An 18,960-nucleotide genomic window follows, 5' to 3' on the forward strand; every position below is an offset into this window, starting at 1 on the left:
GGGTGTGAATACTTCTGCCAATCCTTCTATTAACAGCGCCATAGAAATCTCTAGGTGATCTCCAGAAATAGTTGACTTGGCCTCGTCTGCAGGTTGTCATCCAGTAGATGTCCGTCCACTTTTGGTGCTGACTCTTCCATGGTCCATCTGGACTGTAGTCATATTATGTTTAGTAGACTTGGGCCAGGAACCTAGAAGATGATTTTTAGAAGGGAAAACAAAGCGGTCTATGAACCCATTTCTGACTGTCTAATAAGTTTTAGGTTCCCCGATGGCAAATGTCGGAGGGTAAGGATCGGCCATGTTGGATGTTTTGACTGCGTGGTGCTCAGTGGGGTCTGTCCACAGTGTGTAACGGTGTATGTTATCATATGTCCCGGGAAACCTCTTGGTGTATACATTGTGGACCCACAAAGCGCCATTATACTGACCGAGGTCAAAAGAGTCTACATTGGGTTCTCCGTTAATTACTGTATGGAATAAGGCAGTAGATTTTACCAATCCATACAGAGGCTTTCACCAAAAATTGTATACTACACAGTATACGCCTTTTTACAAGGGCCCCTATCGGTGAAGGTTACCATTCCCTGGCATCAGTTAAACGCACAAGCCTGAGGTTTCCTTCAGGAGATCCTCCACATGAAAACCTCAGAGAAACACAGCAGATGCAGTGTGAAAAGAGCCTAACAGACCATGCCGAAACCCATGCGTGCTTCTGAATTTATGTGGAGGCACAAGCAGAGTCTAAGAGGCACCATACAGTATTACATAAAGAACCTACAGGATGGTAATACAGATGTGCATATGAAGGAATTCATAATGCAGATTAGCTTCTATCAGCTAAATCTCCCAAAGGAAGAGCGGCCATCTGTAGACCACCATTACTGGGTTCTTGCCCTTCATCAGTACAGAGCATGTTACTGGTCGGTCAGATGGTTAAGATGTCTTAGATGTAGTTGGGGGGTACTGAGTCTGATTGTCATCTCATCCATCCAACCCTGCTCTGTACTGACGAGGGACGAGAAACCCAAAACTGCTGTCTACAGATGGACTGCTCTCCCCCATGGAGCAGACTCTGGTGTAGCTGACATGAGCTAATTTGCATACCTTTTTCCCATGGAGCTTTGCCTGAAAACAAACCTCCACCCTCCTGTTCTCCACACTAGCTGGGTCTCCTCAATGAGGACCTGTACCCCCAAGCTATTTGTCCATAACCTCATCCATGAAATGTTCTTCTACAGTTCCACGTTGGGCTCTGGAGATGCAGTGGGTTCCCACCTCCATATCCATCTTGCCTGGCGAGGATGCCACGATCCCATGCAACTTCCACAGGAGGCACAATGAGAACGTGAACATCTCCTGGGTCCTGATCCAAAGACAAGTGAACAAAACAGATGGCAAGTCATTTATCCAAATGATGCAGAAAAAACTACCACACGCCATGCGGAACCTGACCATCCGCAACGCTGCGAAAACTGACAGTGGGATCTATCTGTGCAGAGTTACTGCAGGACATGACACCAAGGAGTCCTGTGGAACCTACCTAAGAGTGAGGGGTGAGTATGCAACCAGCCACCCCTAGAGCCGATTGTATCCCAGGTTTATAGGAATTGCCGAGTGGTGTGGTGCAGCCTTAGTAGTTGTTGGGGTGTGTCTCTGTGTTCCTACCTGGATATCGTTGATCCCCAGGGTTAGGCTCCGGAGCATTAAAGGGGATAGTTGTAGGAGGTGGAGAATAAGTCGAGTCCAGACTTGGTGAAAGTTCAACAGCTTAACTTGAATAAACTTGCATCCAGACAATACTTGGTCTTTCTCTTGGTTCCAGCAGGTTTTAGAGTAAACTGGTAGACAAACTTTAATACCTCGTTTTATCATCTCTCTACTGTGCTAGATTCTGGTGCTAGTCTGGTAGCTGGACTTTAGGACTGTTCTGGTACCTTTTGAGCATGGTGCCTTTGGCTGTTGACCCCCTCATGATACTCTGTCTATATCTGTAAGGAGTCATGGTGCTGTATGAGCTGCTTCCCTTTTGGGAGGGGCGGCCATTCCCCTTGCTGCGCCATCCTGACTTGTCTGCTTCCAACACTAGACTACAACTGGCTATCACTTCCTGCAACCCCTCCCTTGGTAGAAGCAGGACTCACTCACTTCTGCCCAAAAAGGGGGAGAATGGAATAGTAAGTTCTATTCTATGTAAAGATCTCTCTCTGCCAGATACACTGCCACCTGCTGGTGAACCAGGCACATTGCATGAACATTACAGTTTCATAGCGATATTATAAAAGCACAGTGTAGGAGGACCTGGAATAAATACACAGATGACATTGTGGTTAGCAGTTAAAGACAGTAGCAGGGTGTAGAAGTGGTAATACCACTCTGGGGTATTATAAAGAGATTATCCAAAGTGGACAACCCTTTAAGAGTATATATAAACGTATAAGATGAAGTCATTGCCATGACCTGACAGAACCGTGTAGGATATGCCCAGGTTATTGTATACATGACATACATAGAGCATTGACTGGTTGAGAGGGCGTCTCCTGGTATCTCCTATGTCTCCAGATGGGAACCAGAGACCAGTGAAGATTGAGGGAGCATCAGACAGAGAGCAGCAGGGAGCTGAGTAATGCTTCTTTTATTTTTATAACCCACTCTAAGCCCTCTGAGACATTTTTTTTACTTGACCACCCCTTGAAGGGCATTTGCTTGACTGTCCTCTCCTGTACTGTGGACGTGAATGACCTCCGGTCTAGCTGGACCCATCTCTGGCAATAACCTCCTGCTTTTTTGTTTCAGAACTTCCTGTTTTTCTGTTCTTTAATGTTGCGGAAGCTACAAAAAACAGGCTGATAACGGCAGAGGGAATCATCCTGCTCCTCTGTGCCATCATCCCTGGGACGTTTCTTCTCTATAAGGTAGGTGCGCCTTGATGATTTTGGGTATTACCCTCCTCAGTGATACATAAGATGTCCATACAATTTCCATAACTGACTCCGTCCTGATTCCCCCATATCTGAGCGTATATATTTTGTCAAAGAGGAAAAAGGAGAAAACTGCTGCCCGACACTTCAATCTCATGATAGAACAAAAGGATCGAGTAAGAAAATGTAGTCCCCCCGATCCTTCTTCCACACATTAGACTGCTGTCTGAGAAGAACAATACACTGTGTATTTGGCTTGAATTGCACGCCATTTCTCTTACGACACACTCGGGGGCACCGTCAGGCTTCCCTCATGTGGCAGGCGCAGCACTACGAAGTGCCTTTTCCGCTGTGGCATTAGAAGAATTTTGGTATCTCTGACTTTTAGTCTAACCAGACTGTCTATTACTCTGTAATTCCTCTAGCGCCAATCTATGGAGACAGTAGGTTTAAAGAACACACCAAATGCTTGAAATAACTTCTTTATTAACGTCAACTTTTCTTCATATAACACTGCCGCCTCCGCAGCAGATAGTCCATGTACAAAACACGTGTGAAAAGATATCACAAAATGGCGGTATACATAAGATGGTGGTTCAACTGTTCAATCTTGTCATTCAACATAAAATGGTGGATATATTTCTCTCTTCAGTATCTGTACTCTCACTTATTATATAAGTCACTAGTTATTTAAGCACTTTATGATATCTCTGAGAGGTATATCTGAGGTCTAACTAATAGTTCACTTGCTGAATTTGGTTGCAATTTGCAATATGCAGTTATCACTAACTATTTGCAGATTGGTTGAGTATGATTTGGTATGGTTGTATGCAATTTGGTAGAGTGAATGTCTGTTCAGCTTCTCTCTCTGGTGAATAATAATTTCTAGCAGCTCCTGCTAGAGGAATTTCCCACACAGGCTGTGTGTGAGGCTGGCTGTAATTGGTCAAAACTTCTGCTGTGTGTGAGGCTGGCTGTGATTGGTCTAGACTCCTGCCCAGCAACATCAGTTTAACTCTATATGTGTAAAGAATAAATCAAGGCAACTGGACTTACTGTAGATTTCTTGAAAACGTTTCACTCGTTCTTCCACCAAGCTTTCTCAATTCTGAGTGGAAAATTGAGAAAGCTTGTTGGAAGAACGAGTGAAACCTTTTCAAGAAATCTACAGTAAGTCCAGTTGCCTTGATTTATTCTTTACAGATATACCATGACCTGGATAAATGAGAACCTTCACAGACAGTTTAACTCTATGCTTTCTGTTGTGTCTGCTGTGTCATTGAGCTTACCTCACATCCATATAATGAATCTTAAAGGCATATTATCTTTTCTGCTTCTGTGAACACAATATATATAACAGTTATATGACATCCAAACATGAAGTCACTGTAAATAACTCTGCTTTTGTCTTTAATACATAAACATAGGAACTGTATTAAGGCTATTGGCTGGTCTGGCTATATACACATATAGGCTATATTACCAACCTAGGACAGGTCTTAGCTGGCCAGCTACACTCCCACCAAAATTACCTATAATTCTATGTTCTTAGTTGTAGGACTTGAACACGAATTTGAAGAGTTTTCAATCAGGTTCTCAACTTCCAAGTGTCTTTTATCACTCTCAAGTAGAACAACTAACTTCTGTATAGGACGTTCCAACTTGAGGGGAGTAGTGAGACGTTTTCACTTTTTGTCAAGTTTTGAGTCTCCTATTTGTAACAACACTCTTCTTACTAGTTTGTCTTCATCCTTTTGAACTTCTAGAACTTTAGCCAATTTCCATTATCTTCTAGGTAAATCTTTTTCTTTTACTAACAATATGATGTAGGAGCACTGACTATAACCATAACTACTGGCATCTGAAAAGTGATGAAGTTCTATTTTCTTGTGCTTGAAATCATGAGGTACAAAACATCTGGGTATCCGAACTTCTCTCAAGTTTTGCAAGTCTCTTATCCAACTCTCCCACCTTGGCCTCAAATTTTCAGATATGGGTTCATCCCATTCTAACTTTTGTCTGCATTATTCTTATAGTATTTCTCTTGCTCTGAGGGTTACTGGGGCCAAGAATCCCAATAGATCATATATAGAAGCTCTGCGGAAAGAATGGTGCGTCTAGTTGCAACTTTCTCTTCGAAAGATACTTCAAAGAAGAACTTGTTCTCTACATTCCATCCCAATCCAAGTACGTTCTGAACTAGAAGATGATCGAGACATCATCTTCTAATGCCACAGTGCAAAAGGCACTTCATAGTGCTGCGCCTGCCACGCCTCATACACAGAATTATACGCAGTGATGTACCTTCAATAGAAGCAGACCACGTGACTGCAATGGGGTCCAGGAGGGAGAGGCCCGCATTGATCTCCTTCTCTGCTTTTTCCGATTTGAGGAAAAAAGAAGAAGAGAAAACTGCATTTTCATGCAACCACCACTAGGGGGAGCTCAATGACAAGTGAATAGCTTCTATTGAATTGTATACATTCCTATGCACTGAGCTCCCCCTAGTGGTGGCTGCAGGCAGACAGCTTTGTAATGTGTGAAGTGAAGCTGGAGAGCGTATCAGTGTATTTATAGCACTAGTCTATAATACTTTGATAAATTTGCGGTTTAGGATGCGCTCCATATTTTTGAAGCACCTGTTCCTCTTTTTTCGACACAGAAGTCACACTGGGAAGTGGTTTGGGCAGGAGGGACCTTTCTAAGTTTTGCTATGGGGCCCTGTGAGATCTGTGTTCACCCCTTGTCTTATGTTCTCAATCTTAAACATTTTTGATCATCAGAAGAACCTTATAGACAAGTTCAGATGCAGCAGGATGCTCTGATTTTTGAGTTGCGTGCAGATGGGATTTTGAAAACTGCAGCAAATCCACCAGGTATCAGCACGGCCTATATCATGCACAGCTCATTGTTTAGCACAATCATGTGTCAACTGCCAACAAACTGGACCTTGTACCATCTGAGCATCTGATGAGACACCCTAACGAGACAAGAGGTGGATTCCCGTGAGACAATGGGGCTGAGCAGTAATCAGTGATAACTGGGTCCTCAGAGGTGAAAACTGAGGCTCCAAGGGCCCATCACACATATCATGTGCCATTTATGCTGCACCACTGAAAAACAAGGGTGTTTAGCCAAGACTTTTTCGGGTTTTCCAGTGTGGTTATTGTGGAGCAGTTTTTACAGGTGACACATGCTAAAAATCATGTGACCAATAACCACCACGGCATGACTATAGCAAATTGCAGTAAAATGTCATCGCAACACGCTGGACCTCAGAGGAGCCTGGCAGCTGGCTGTGTTGGAGAGGATGGGAGTGTTGGAGGGTGGTTGTAGTCTTTACGGTGGCTAAACCCTTCCCCTTTAGTGCTTTCTGGGTCACGCATGTAGTGAGTGTAGGGGCACAACCCTTCTTCCCCTTTGGGCACACCCTGGTCTTTTTGGGGTCTCCTGCCCGGTGATGGCTGGGGTGCCGTTAATGGTGGATAGGTAAGAGGGCCAGGTAAAGGGCAGGTGGATGATGAAAGCAACGACCAGGCCTGTTTGGTTACAATAGATAACAGTCTATTCACTGAGGATAATGGGTGTTGCAGTATAAACACAAGCTATAAGCACAGTCTTATCTGTTGCATGCATAGGATTTGGCTGTAATGACGGTAGTTGTGCTTCCTGAGTCCTACTCTGTAGGTTCTAGCAAATCTTTCCGAATTGACAATAGGCGTGAAATTAGATCGAATGGCCAGGCCATCTCAGAAACGTGGTGGGTGTCAGAAGCAGTTAACACTTTCCACATGCAGTAAAGTCTATTGCCATAAACGTGTGATTACTTTACTGTCTCAGTCCAGCACAGCTGGTCCTGAACCTTCAGTGCTTTGTTCCCTCAGAGGTAAATCATTAGAAAAGTTACGTTTTTGGACAGCTTTTCACTTCACAGGGATGGCGTCTCCCTGGAGAAGAAGTGTGAATCATATTATTAACCCTTGAACACTAATCCAGTGGGTCACTGCACAATGTGTGAACCCTGACTTCTAATAGCAGTGTATTCCTATATGCCAGTGGGGCACCAGGGCCTGTGTGTCCTCATATAGAAAAAGTAAAAAGGACAATATACCGCACAATATGCAGCACCATGACTCATACAGTAGATATAGTCACCATATAGTCTTAAGACCATAACTGAACATCCTCCTTATGGCTTCCCATATATTTCCAAATATGCTGGGGGTGAACCGTCCTCTTTATTCTCTCTCTAATCACCTCATTGTGGGCTATACTTGTGGGGCATGATTCTGCCACTCTGTGCCCTTTGATTGCTTCTTCTCCATGGCTCAGTTCTATGTTGCTCAGTAAGGGACATGTGCACCTTGTCTATTGTAAATGTCACCCAGGTGTTCAGCTTTGACCACTGACAGACCGTAAAGTAAAATCAGGAAAACATGAAGCAGTGACCACCGACACCTTTACTAATTGAGATTTTAATTATATGTAAAAAGGGTCCAAGGCACCACCAGATACATTGTTCAATACTTTATTATGGAGCAAAAGTGCACATAACAGCAACAATGTGATATGCAGGCCGTCCTCACTAGGGTTTAAGTGGAACCCACCACCAGGTTAGCACGCCTCACCTTACCTGGAGCACATAACTGTTTGGAGGTTTTAATTATACTGACAAACTGTAAAATAAGTCTTACATATCAGCTACAAGCATGTGGAGTGTGAACATGCCTTCCTAGTAACTTTCCGATAACTAACCCTTTACATACTAATTATCACTCAAGGTAAAATTTTGGAAGAGATTACATAGTTTTGAAAAATAACAACAAAATTCATAATACATTTTTATTACAGCTTTTAAAATTTTCTTATTTTTTGTCTAATGGAGAATTTTATTTACAGTTAAAGGGAACCGCAATGGGGTCAGAATGCACCCCATTTCAGCCAATCTTTCCATGGCTCTTTGGGAATATTTTATTTCTTATTTTGGAAATATTATGTAGACTGTGTACTTATTTAGAAGAGGTTGGATTAAGAATTTACTGATTTCCTTAATGAGCTTATTGTTAGCACACATTAAAACAAACGTTTTGTTAACTCACTGCATTCATTTCAATAGGAGTGGTGGAGATAGCTGAGTACAGTGCTTCCATAGAAATGAATAGAGCGGTGGTTATCTTTTCTGAACTGCCACTCCGCACATTTTGGTTGGACTCTAAATGGTACATGATTGGTTGGGGTCCCAGTTTTAGGAACTCCACTGATCTGATAGTTAAAGCCAGAATTATGCATCATTTAAAGCCATCTGGTGTGTCCATATGCATTACCATAGTGGCCCCAGTTACTTCTTGCCCTTGCGGTGCTCCGGCATTCCTTGAGCTTCTTCAGCTCCCGTCCTTTGACTTGATCATTCACTGGGATACTACGCCTTTAGACCTTGATTTGTCTTTAACTTGAAGATCGATTTTCTTTGTGGTTTGCCCCATGTGCACAGTCAAACTTCCATGACTGGTCCGTAGTGAAAACCTGCTAGACTGTACATGCCAACCAAGTTTTTGGAACTGGAAGTTTCATGCCTGAGTCATTTTATCTGGACTTCATCCCACTGGAGAATGCTAAAGTTAATCCTAGCCTAATGGCTGATAACAGAGAATTATTGTCCTATGAGCTTTTCCATTAATCTGAAAATATTACTAATTGTATCAGATGTCCTTACGTGCCAAATTCTATCTGTTCCTGTGAAAGGTATGTAACAACTAATATGGCTGCCATCGTAGAGAATCTCACACTCGAGACCCTCTCTCTGACAGAAGCCCCCACTCTGTGCCATCCATGCAATCCACATATGCATCTGAATTGCCGCCTTATAAACATCTGTTCACACAAGCTGAAATCGGATGCTAATAGACATCCAGTGCATGCAAATGAACCCGATTCACATGCAGCAATAAGTTTCCTGGGAGATTTTGATGCAAGAGCAGCAAAAAATCAGCTGTGAAAATAAGTAGTACAGCAAATCCAAAGATTAGCCCCAATGGAAGGATAACTGAAATCGGTAGATATACATTGAATGTGTATGGCCAATTGGGACATTTAGGATACGCCACAAATGTCTGATAGATGCTGGTCCCACTTCTGGGACCTGCTCTTATCTTAAGAACATAGCCCCGCCATGCATGGAGAGAACATTGCGCTTGCTCGGTGTCCTCTACATTCACTCTTTAAGGTTCCATAGTAGTAAATGGAGGGTGGCTGCACATGCACGGTATGATCTCCATTCAGTTTGGGGCTTTGTTCTTCAGACAGGAGGGGCTCTCAGAGGTGGAACCTGCACCTATCGATATGCCATCAATGTCCCAGATGGTAATACCCCTTTAAGCCTCTGATTTTGCTGCAAATCTTTTAGTAGAATGCACATCGGACTTGGCAATATGTGAATCCAGTAAGTGTGAACATACCCTAATAGTCCATTTCCCCAGCCATACAGTGCCACCATATTGGTTGTCCCCCCTTTTCTAACAGAAATATCTAAAATTCTACGTTACCGTTTAGAAGAAGATGATAAATTCTCCCCATTCCTGTCTTATAGCGATGTCATCATGCTGAAGCGTACAAGCGTATGTGGGAGGCTTATTCCACGGCAGGCAAAGCCTTCAATGATTACACATCCCTGACTGGCGTAGAGCTGTTGGTGCTCCAGGGGCCACATACACCAATCAGGAACCGCGCAGGATCGCTATAACAGTGCATCGGCTTTCTGCTCAGCAATCTTTTTTATTGGCTTCCTTTCTCAGACCCAGGTGCTTTCAAGATTTAATCAAAAGTCAGGAACCTCTGACAGGTCTTCAAAGGGTTGTCTGGTTTTGAAAACCCATCGTAAGATTGTCTATTAAGGAATTGGTTGAGGGGCTCCCTCATCTACAAGTCATAACATAGAGCAACCACAAAGAGCGTCTCTCACTCTGGAGAATCCAATATGTTTGTGCATTACGTCATCAGCACATTGAGTTTAATAGTAGCTGTATAGAGGTCATCTTTTTGGTGGAGGGTTCTTCTTACAAGAAAATTACTCAGTCAGAACAACACTCCATGCCATCAGTCATGTGGCCTCTTACGGACTGATGAACACACAAAAATGGGCAGCAACATCTCTCTACTAGGACTATTGCTTTGGGGGGATCAATATTCAAGACCCTCATCTCATCAGGGGATATTTACCAAAAGTATTTCTCTCTGGAGGACCCGACATGTCCATGCATCACACAGCCAGTCCATTGGAAATGTGTAATACTTTATTCGCCCTGCAGTGGTGCTGTAGGGAAATTGAACACTTACTGCAAGATTACCACCTAGATCAGAACTGATTAGTGGAAGTCCAGCCGTATCATCAGCTTATCATTGAGGGATTCTTCTAAGGGGCAATCCACCTCATTATTACCATCATGTATTCAACCAGTGGGTATACTTACGATGTATGGTACCCTCCTCTTCCATAGTTAAAGGGGCATTTTTATCTAACCCACTTATGGTTGAGATTGGAATGCCCATCATATGAGGCAGACAGAGGTGGCCATGCTTACAGAAACAATGGGCTGTGCTACACTATCCATCGAAGTGGATGGGAGCCAACTAAAAAGCCTCTGTAACCCCAGCCCCCTCCAGCCACCACATATGATGGTATTCTATGAATGGCTGAGATGGGAATGCCCCTTTAAATGGTTCCTGACTGATATGTGTATATATTGCTCGCCATTTCTATCTTTAGATACCTATCCTTGTACCAATGACAAAGGAATAAAAATTTCTTGTTTTGAGTGTTTTTTGTGAATTCATTTGTTTAGAAGAAAGCTAACCATAAATCCTGGTCTCTTCCATAGTAAATCTGACCAGGACTAAGGGGTGGGACAAGACTATTGGGCAGAGCTTGAAGACCTTCATCTCAGAGGGCTTTGAGCAACCATCTCTACTGTCTTCTCTTCCACCCTTTGTAACCAGTCTCTTTAAGTTCTAGATTAGTTGTGTATCCAAAGTGATGTCTCAGAAGCTGATTTTGGTGGCCATGTACGATGATGATACCTCGCTATGTCTTCAGCATACATTATTCTTCCACCGAGTTCGAGGTTCTCACATGAGAGCTGTTTACAGACAGGATATTTTATGGGTTTTCATCTTAGGCTCCAGGAATAATGTATATCTCCCAAAATCTCTGTTCCGACTGTGGGGGTCTTGTTACCCCTTTAGCCCACAAACATCAGTCACTTGGACACCACTTCCACCACCACTGAAGATGTTCTCAAGGGCAGTTAGAAGTGTCAACAAGTCTTTATGGTCAGTTTAGGCACCTGTATCTGACGCCCCTTGGAGCATCTTTTGGCCGAGAAGACTCGGTTACAGATGGTGCTATTCGCCTATAGCAGGGATGGCCAACCTGCGGCTCTCCAGCTGTTGTAAAACTACAATTCCCACTATGCCCTGCTGTAGGCTGATAGCTGTAGGCTGTCTTTGCATGCTGGGAGTTGTAGTTTTGCAACAGCTGGAGAGCCGCAGGATGGCCATCCCTGGCCTATAGTGTGTGAAACTACATGACATATGCCGGTAACAGGTCACCTTTAAAGGGACCCCTCCATCATTATCACATATCAATTATCACATAGCCTATATGTGAATATTCTGTGTATTTCTTTTTTCATTTTCTGGATAAAATTGTTTGAAGTTACTTCTTGTTTTCTACTTCCTGTCCCGATTCATCAACTTCCTCCTTTGTTTAGATTTTTATCACAGCAAACAGTCTCGCTTAACCCATCACTGTGACCAGAGAGCGCCCCCTGTAGTGCATTCATTAGAGCATCATACGCTACACTAACCCATGCAGTGCTCTTCTGTGGGCATCTTGTTCTAGGCCTATCAAGAGAACAAAGGAGCTGTCATACTATCATTCCTATTCTACACCTACTAAAAGCAAAGGAATTATCTTCCAGATAACATTCCCTCACAGCAGGAGTAAACTAGCAATGGGTCGCCTATCTCTGCAGGAGGTCTTATCATTTGTGTTGCAGAAGGACAAGAGTCTGTATTTAATTTTCTACTAAAATGAAAAACAGCCAAACATTCTAAAAATAAGAGTTTTTTCTACTATAGAGTTTCCAAAAAATCTTTCTCAAGGAAGTGTCCCTTTAAATCTAAACCAAGCATAGAAAAACCTTGTAGCATTAGGAGATGCACAATCATAAACAAGTCATGTGTGAATGAGCGACTAGAAGGAGCTTTACAAGGTATATGTCACACGACGTAGTCTCCATGGTCCTCCAGCCCGTCACAATATACCATCGGGTATGGTTATACCATTGGTTAAAAAGGAGGTAATTTTTCCTGGGCCTTCAGCGGAGGCATTCGGTGGCAGTGGTCTTCACTGCCACATCACCACCACCACATGAGAACAGCCTTACATGTCTGGCACTAGCAGTGCAGTCATCTAGGGTCTGCATGGCCCTTTTATTTAGGGAACTGTGTTGGGCCATTGCACTGCACACTATGGCTGTATTATGTCTGCACTATGCTTTTAGACAAGGTTTGATATTGTAAGAAGGGGCCTCCGCAGACCTTGACTCAGCCCTGGGTTCAATATTCCAGTTTTCTTGCTCTTTGTGACCTCTGTTTAATATCTACTATTCGCTCCATCTACAACCGGGGGTTCCTCGAAGTAGCACCTGCTCCAGTGTTTTCTTTCTCCACTCATTGTCTTCCATGTTCTGCCAACAGAAACGTATGGAAAACCTGAACTCCTTGTCTCTGAAAGAAGTAGAAGGAGAGAACCTTTATGAGGTAAGATCTTGACAAGTAGAAATTATAGCTGCATGTAGACATCAAGACCAAAAACCAAAAATAAACCATCTACCTAACCACCATATGCATTCCCCAAGTGTTGGGACCATGGTGCTTTGCTTCAAGATGACGCATCACAATGTCTCCTAGCCTAAACATGTGTTCACCTCTGCCAGGTTCAATAACTGTAATTTTGGGTTGAGAGCCGAGAGGGTCAGCATCAAGATCCAATGCAAGAGCCCAACAGGCTTGGAAATGGTGTAGGTAGGGGTTCAACTGTACCTGTTTGCCAAGGGCCCCTATACAATGCAGAAAGCTGCCTCCTGGTCTCTGGTTGCACCGGAGGTCCATATTCATGCTGTTATCTGCTATTTTCCCACCAGAGACATTAGAATGTCATGATATGGATGTGTTTGAGAGGATGGAATTTCTTTCTATTCTGAATTCTTAACTGAGATGTTATTAATAAAGATTTCTCTGACTTTTTAAAGGGACTAAACTTGGAGGACTGCTCAATGTATGAAGACATCTCCCGTGGTCTACAAGCCACCTATGAAGATGTGGGCACCTTGAGGGCAGGGGACATTCATTTGGAGAAACCTTGACTTCTGATATCAGAAATCAGAGGAATTCGTGTCACATGGGAAAAAAGTGGATCATCAGAAACCATCAGATCAGTTGTGTTTCTATCTCTTGTCTGCAAGATTACCTTGTGGTGCACAACCACCACAAATGACAATTCTTCACCTTGTCTTTGCATCGATCGTCTTGCTCTTTGCTCTTATATTATGTCTTGTTTGCCATATTTGTAAAGGGCAACAACGCCCATGTAATCATATCGATGGAATTACCCAAAATAGTAACTTAAAGGGTTTGTCCAGTTTTGAAAATCCCAGTTAGACAGAGGTCCTCCGCCCAAGATCCTCATTTCAGGTGAGAGTGGAGAATGGTTATAAAGAGCCTCAGGAGGACAGGTCCTGGCCTGCATTACACAGACAACCCATGTATATGAATGGACACAGTTTAATGCTTTATTTCTCCTGTGGTGGCGCTGCAGGAAAGTTAAACACTTACGATCAGGTTTCCCTGCAGATCACAGCTGACCCCTGAGGATCCCAGAAGGGAGACATTTTGAGATCTGCTTATTGTGAAAATAACCTTCTAACACACATAGGGATAGTCCAAAATGGAGAACCCCTTTAAGAACAATTCCAGGCAAGTATAAAAATGTACATCTTGGTTTTCAGTGTCAATGGCTAAAAGCAAGAACAGATGATGGAGCTCTGGGACCCTGGGCAGTAATGGCCATGGGCTCGTTACTGACAACCAAAGTTACAATACAATTGAGATAGATTGCATTAGCACATATTGGGCAGGTAGGTACACTTTCCATAGGTCTGTCTAGAGACCTTTTTTTTTCTTTTCTACCTTGCTTTGGTGCAAGATATAAACAAAACAGGCCCAGCGGTAAGTAAGAATTGGCTCCTGTCTTTTGGCAGTAACTGGTTGATAACTGCCACCACTAGGGGGAGCTGACTGAAGGCACATTTAGTAGTGAGTTCAGTGGAAGCTCCCCCTAGTGGCAGGTTTAGATAGGTCATAAAGTAGAAGGTTTCGAGAAGTGTCAGAGAAGAAAGGAGCTCCGGCCCCTGTACAGCTATATGATGAGGCTCATCAGCTAGTAACAAGGGTGTGACCATATACTGGAGAGTCCGAATGACTGTAGTCACAGTTCTGAAAGTGGAGGAATGTGGATCTCTCTAACATACTGCTGTTACCTGGAACTTTTACCCATAGAAGAAATATCTCATCACCCCAGAGTCATACTGTACATTATATTACGCTGTATGGGATCTATAAGGGTTAACCCGTGTCTTCACACAATGTCTTCACACAATGCGCCGGGCAGGCCTGATCTCCCATAGGAAATGCTTAAAGGGATTCTCCAGTTTATGTAAAAAACATGTAATCGCCATACAATGAAAAGTTCTGCAACTTTCTAATATACTTTGTGTTTCAATTTGATCAAGTTCTCTGCTTGCTATCAGTGAATGGAAAAGGCGGATTTTGTTAGGCTCATCTTAAAGGGGTTGTTTCATCATGATATTATTATTATTATTTATTTTAAAGCGCTATTAATTCCATAGCGCTGTTCATGCAGACGGGGTTACACAAATATAAAATATAATAAACAAAAAACATTGACCAGACTGGTACAGAGGGGTAGAGGACCCTGCCCGCAAGAGCTTACAATCTATGAGGGAAGGGGAGAACACAGTAGGTGAGGGTATAGGCTGCACATCTGGCTATGGTGGCAGCATGCTCATTGCAGATGGTAGACTTACCTGAGGAGGTGGGTTTTCTGGTTACTCTTGAAGGTTTGGATGTTGGGGAGAGCCTGATGTGTTGGGGTAGTGAGTTCCAGAGTAGTGGAGAGGCACGGGAGAAATCTTGTAGACGATTGTGTGACGAACAGAGGAGGAGGTCTAGTGAGAATCTGAGATTACGTGTGGGGATGTATCAGGAAAGCAGGTCAGAGATGTAAGCAGGGGCGGATTGGCCATAGACCTTACAGGGAAATTTCACTGTGGGCCACCTGAGCCCTCCTCATGGCCAGTCAGTGGAAGTTTTTTGGGAAGTATTTTGTTCTGCTGGTAGTATTTTCTGATGGTCTGTGGTATTTGGCCCTGTTGGGGTGATATAATGTGCCACAATATGGTATTGCTAGCCCTGCCTTGCATCAATTTGGCCCCAACTACAAAACAAGGCCACTTTTAGTATTTTTTCCAGGGCCACTTTAAGTTCCCAGTCCACCCCTGGATTTAAGGAGGGGACAGGTTGTGGACGGCCTTATATGTAGTTGTAAGTAGAGTTGAGCGAACACCTGGATGTTCGGGTTCGAGAAGTTCGGCCGAACATCCCGGAAATGTTCGGGTTCGGGATCCGAACCCGATCCGAACTTCGTCCCGAACCCGAACCCCATTGAAGTCAATGGGGACCCGAACTTTTCGGCACTAAAAAGGCTGTAAAACAGCCCAGGAAAGAGCTAGAGGGCTGCAAAAGGCAGCAACATGTAGGTAAATCCCCTGCAAACAAATGTGGATAGGGAAATGAATTAAAATAAAAATTAAATAAATAGAAATTAACCAAAATCAATTGGAGAGAGGTCCCATAGCAGAGAATCTGGCTTCACGTCACCCACCACTGTAAGAGTCCATTTTCATAAATTTAGGCCCAGCACCCAGGCAGAGGAGAGAGGTCCCGTAACAGACAATCTGGCTTCATGTCAGCAGAGAATCAGTCTGCATGTCATAGCAGAGAATCAGGCTTCACGTCAGCCACCACTGCAACAGTCCATTGTCATATATTTAGGCCCAGCACCCAGGCAGAGGAGAGAGGTCCCGTAACAGAGGATCTGTCTTCATGTCAGCAGAGAATCAGTCTGCATGTCATAGCAGAGAATGAGGCTTCACGTCAGCCACCACTGCAACAGTCCATTGTCATATATTTAGGCCCAGCACCCAGGCAGAGGAGAGAGGTCCCGTAACAGACAATCTGGCTTCATGTCAGCAGAGAATCAGTCTTCATGTCATAGCAGAGAATCAGGCTTCACGTCACCCACCACTGTAAGAGTCCATTTTCATAAATTTAGGCCCAGCACCCAGGCAGAGGAGAGAGGTCCCGTAACAGAGAATCTGTCTTCATGTCAGCAGAGAATCAGTCTGCATGTCATAGCAGAGAATGAGGCTTCACGTCACCCAACACTGAAACAGTCCATTGGCATATATTTAGGCCCCGGCACCCAGGCAGAGGAGAGAGGTCCCGTAACAGAGAATCTGGCTTCATGTCAGCAGAGAATCAGTCTGCATGTCATAGCAGAGAATGAGGCTTCACGTCAGCCACCACTGCAACAGTCCATTGGCATATATTTAGGCCCAGCACCCAGGCAGAGGAGGGAGGTCCCGTAACAGAGAATCAGGCTTCACGTCGCCCAACATTGGAACAGTCCATTGGCATATATTTAGGCCCCGGCACCCAGACACAGGAGAGGTTCATTCAACTTTGGGTTGCCTCGCAATATAATGGTAAAATGAAAATAAAAATAGGATTGAATGAGGAAGTGCCCTGGAGTCCAATAATATATGGTTAAGGGGAGGTAGATAATGTCTAATCTGCACAAGGGATGGACAGGTCCTGTGGGATCCATGCCTGGTTCATTTTTATGAACGTCAGCTTGTCCACATTGGCTGTAGACAGGCGGCTGCGTTTGTCTGTAATGACGCCCCCTGCCGTGCTGAATACACGTTCAGACAAAACGCTGGCCGCCGGGCAGGCCAGCACCTCCAAGGCATAAAAGGCTAGCTCTGGCCACGTGGACAATTTAGAGACCCAGAAGTTGAATGGGCCGAACCATCAGTCAGTACGTGGAGGGGTGTGCACACGTACTGTTCCACCATGTTAGTGAAATGTTGCCTCCTGCTAACACGTTGCGTATCAGGTGGTGGTGCAGTTAGCTGTGGCGTGTTGACAAAAGTTTTCCACATCTCTGCCATGCTAACCCTGCCCTCAGAGGAGCTGGCCGTGACACAGCTGCCCTGGCGACCTCTTGCTCCTCCTCTGCCTTGGCCTTGGGCTTCCACTTGTTCCCCTGTGACATTTGAGAATGCTCTCAGTAGCGCGTCTACCAACGTGCGCTTGTACTCGCGCATCTTCCTATCACGCTCCAGTGCAGGAAGTAAGGTGGTCTTTGTAGCGTGGATCCAGCAGGGTGGCAACCCAGTAGTCCGCACAGGTTAAAATGTGGGCAACTCTGCTGTCGTTGCGCAGGCACTGCAGCATGTAGTCGCTCATGTGTGCCAGGCTGCCCAGGGGTAAGGACAAGCTGTCCTCTGTGGGAGGCGTATCGTCATCGTCCTGCCTTTCCCCCCAGCCACGCACCAGTGATGGACCCGAGCTGCGTTGGGTGCCACCCCGCTGTGACCATGCTTCATCCTCATCCTCCTCCACCTCCTCCTCATCCTCGTCCTCCTCGTCCTCCAGTAGTGGGCCCTGGCTGGCCACATTTGTACCTGGCCTCTGCTGTTGCCAAAAACCTCCCTCTGAGTCACTTCGAAGAGACTGGCCTGAAAGTGCTAAAAATGACCCCTCTTCCTCCTCCTCCTCCTCCTGGGCCACCTCCTCTTCCATCATCGCCCTAAGTGTTTTCTCAAGGAGACATAGAAGGGGTATTGTAACGCTGATAACGGCGTCATCGCCACTGGCCATGTTGGTGGAGTACTCGAAACAGCGCAACAGGGCACACAGGTCTCGCATGGAGGCCCAGTCATTGGTGGTGAAGTGGTGCTGTTCTGTAGTGCGACTGACCCGTGCGTGCTGCAGCTGAAACTCCACTATGGCCTGCTGCTGCTCGCACAGTCTGTCCAGCATGTGCAAGGTGGAGTTCCACCTGGTGGGCACGTCGCATATGAGGCGGTGAGCGGGAAGGCCGAAGTTACGCTGTAGCGCAGACAGGCGAGCAGCAGCAGGATGTGAACGCCGGAAGCGCGAACAGACGGCCCGCACTTTATGCAGCAGCTCTGACATGTCGGGGTAGTTGTGAATGAACTTCTGCACCACCAAATTCAGCACATGCGCCAAGCAAGGGATGTGCGTCAAACCGGCTAGTCCCAGAGCTGCAACGAGATTTCGCCCATTATCGCACACCACCAGGCCGGGCTTGAGGCTCACCGGCAGCAACCACTCGTCGGTCTGTTGTTCTATACCCCGCCACAACTCCTGTGCGGTGTGGGGCCTGTCCCCCAAACATATGAGTTTCAGAATGGCCTGCTGACGTTTACCCCGGGCTGTGCTGAAGTTGGTGGTGAAGGTGTGTGGCTGACTGGATGAGCAGGTGGAAGAAGAGGAGGAGGAAGCCGAGAAGGAGGAGGTGGCAACAGGAGGCAAAGAATGTTGCCCTGCGATCCTTGGCGGCGGAAGGACGTGCGCCAAACAGCTCTCCGCCTGGGGCCCAGCTGCCACTACATTTACCCAGTGTGCAGTTAGGGAGATATAGCGTCCCTGGCCGTGCTTACTGGTCCACGTATCTGTGGTTAGGTGGACCTTGCCACAGATGGCGTTGCGCAGTGCACACTTGATTTTATCGGATACTTGGTTGTGCAGGGAAGGCACGGCTCTCCTGGAGAAGTAGTGCCGGCTGGGAACAACATACTGTGGGACAGCA

At 45.1% G+C, this 18,960-nt stretch overlaps 1 protein-coding gene across 1 annotated transcript; it reads left to right on the forward strand.

Moving 5' to 3' along the window:
* The first annotated feature begins 693 nt into the window (after positions 1 to 693).
* CD79A (CD79a molecule) lies at positions 694 to 14,765 on the forward strand. Its single transcript, XM_044277633.1, has 5 exons — positions 694 to 787; positions 1,242 to 1,556; positions 2,797 to 2,915; positions 12,678 to 12,740; positions 13,232 to 14,765. Exons 1-5 carry the CDS (start codon positions 694 to 696, stop codon positions 13,343 to 13,345), a joined length of 705 nt encoding a protein of 234 aa, XP_044133568.1. The 3' UTR covers positions 13,346 to 14,765.
* Positions 14,766 to 18,960: the final 4,195 nt, after the last annotated feature.

Source organism: Bufo gargarizans, chromosome 2, assembly GCF_014858855.1.
Source record: "Bufo gargarizans isolate SCDJY-AF-19 chromosome 2, ASM1485885v1, whole genome shotgun sequence".
NCBI lineage: Eukaryota > Metazoa > Chordata > Amphibia > Anura > Bufonidae > Bufo > Bufo gargarizans.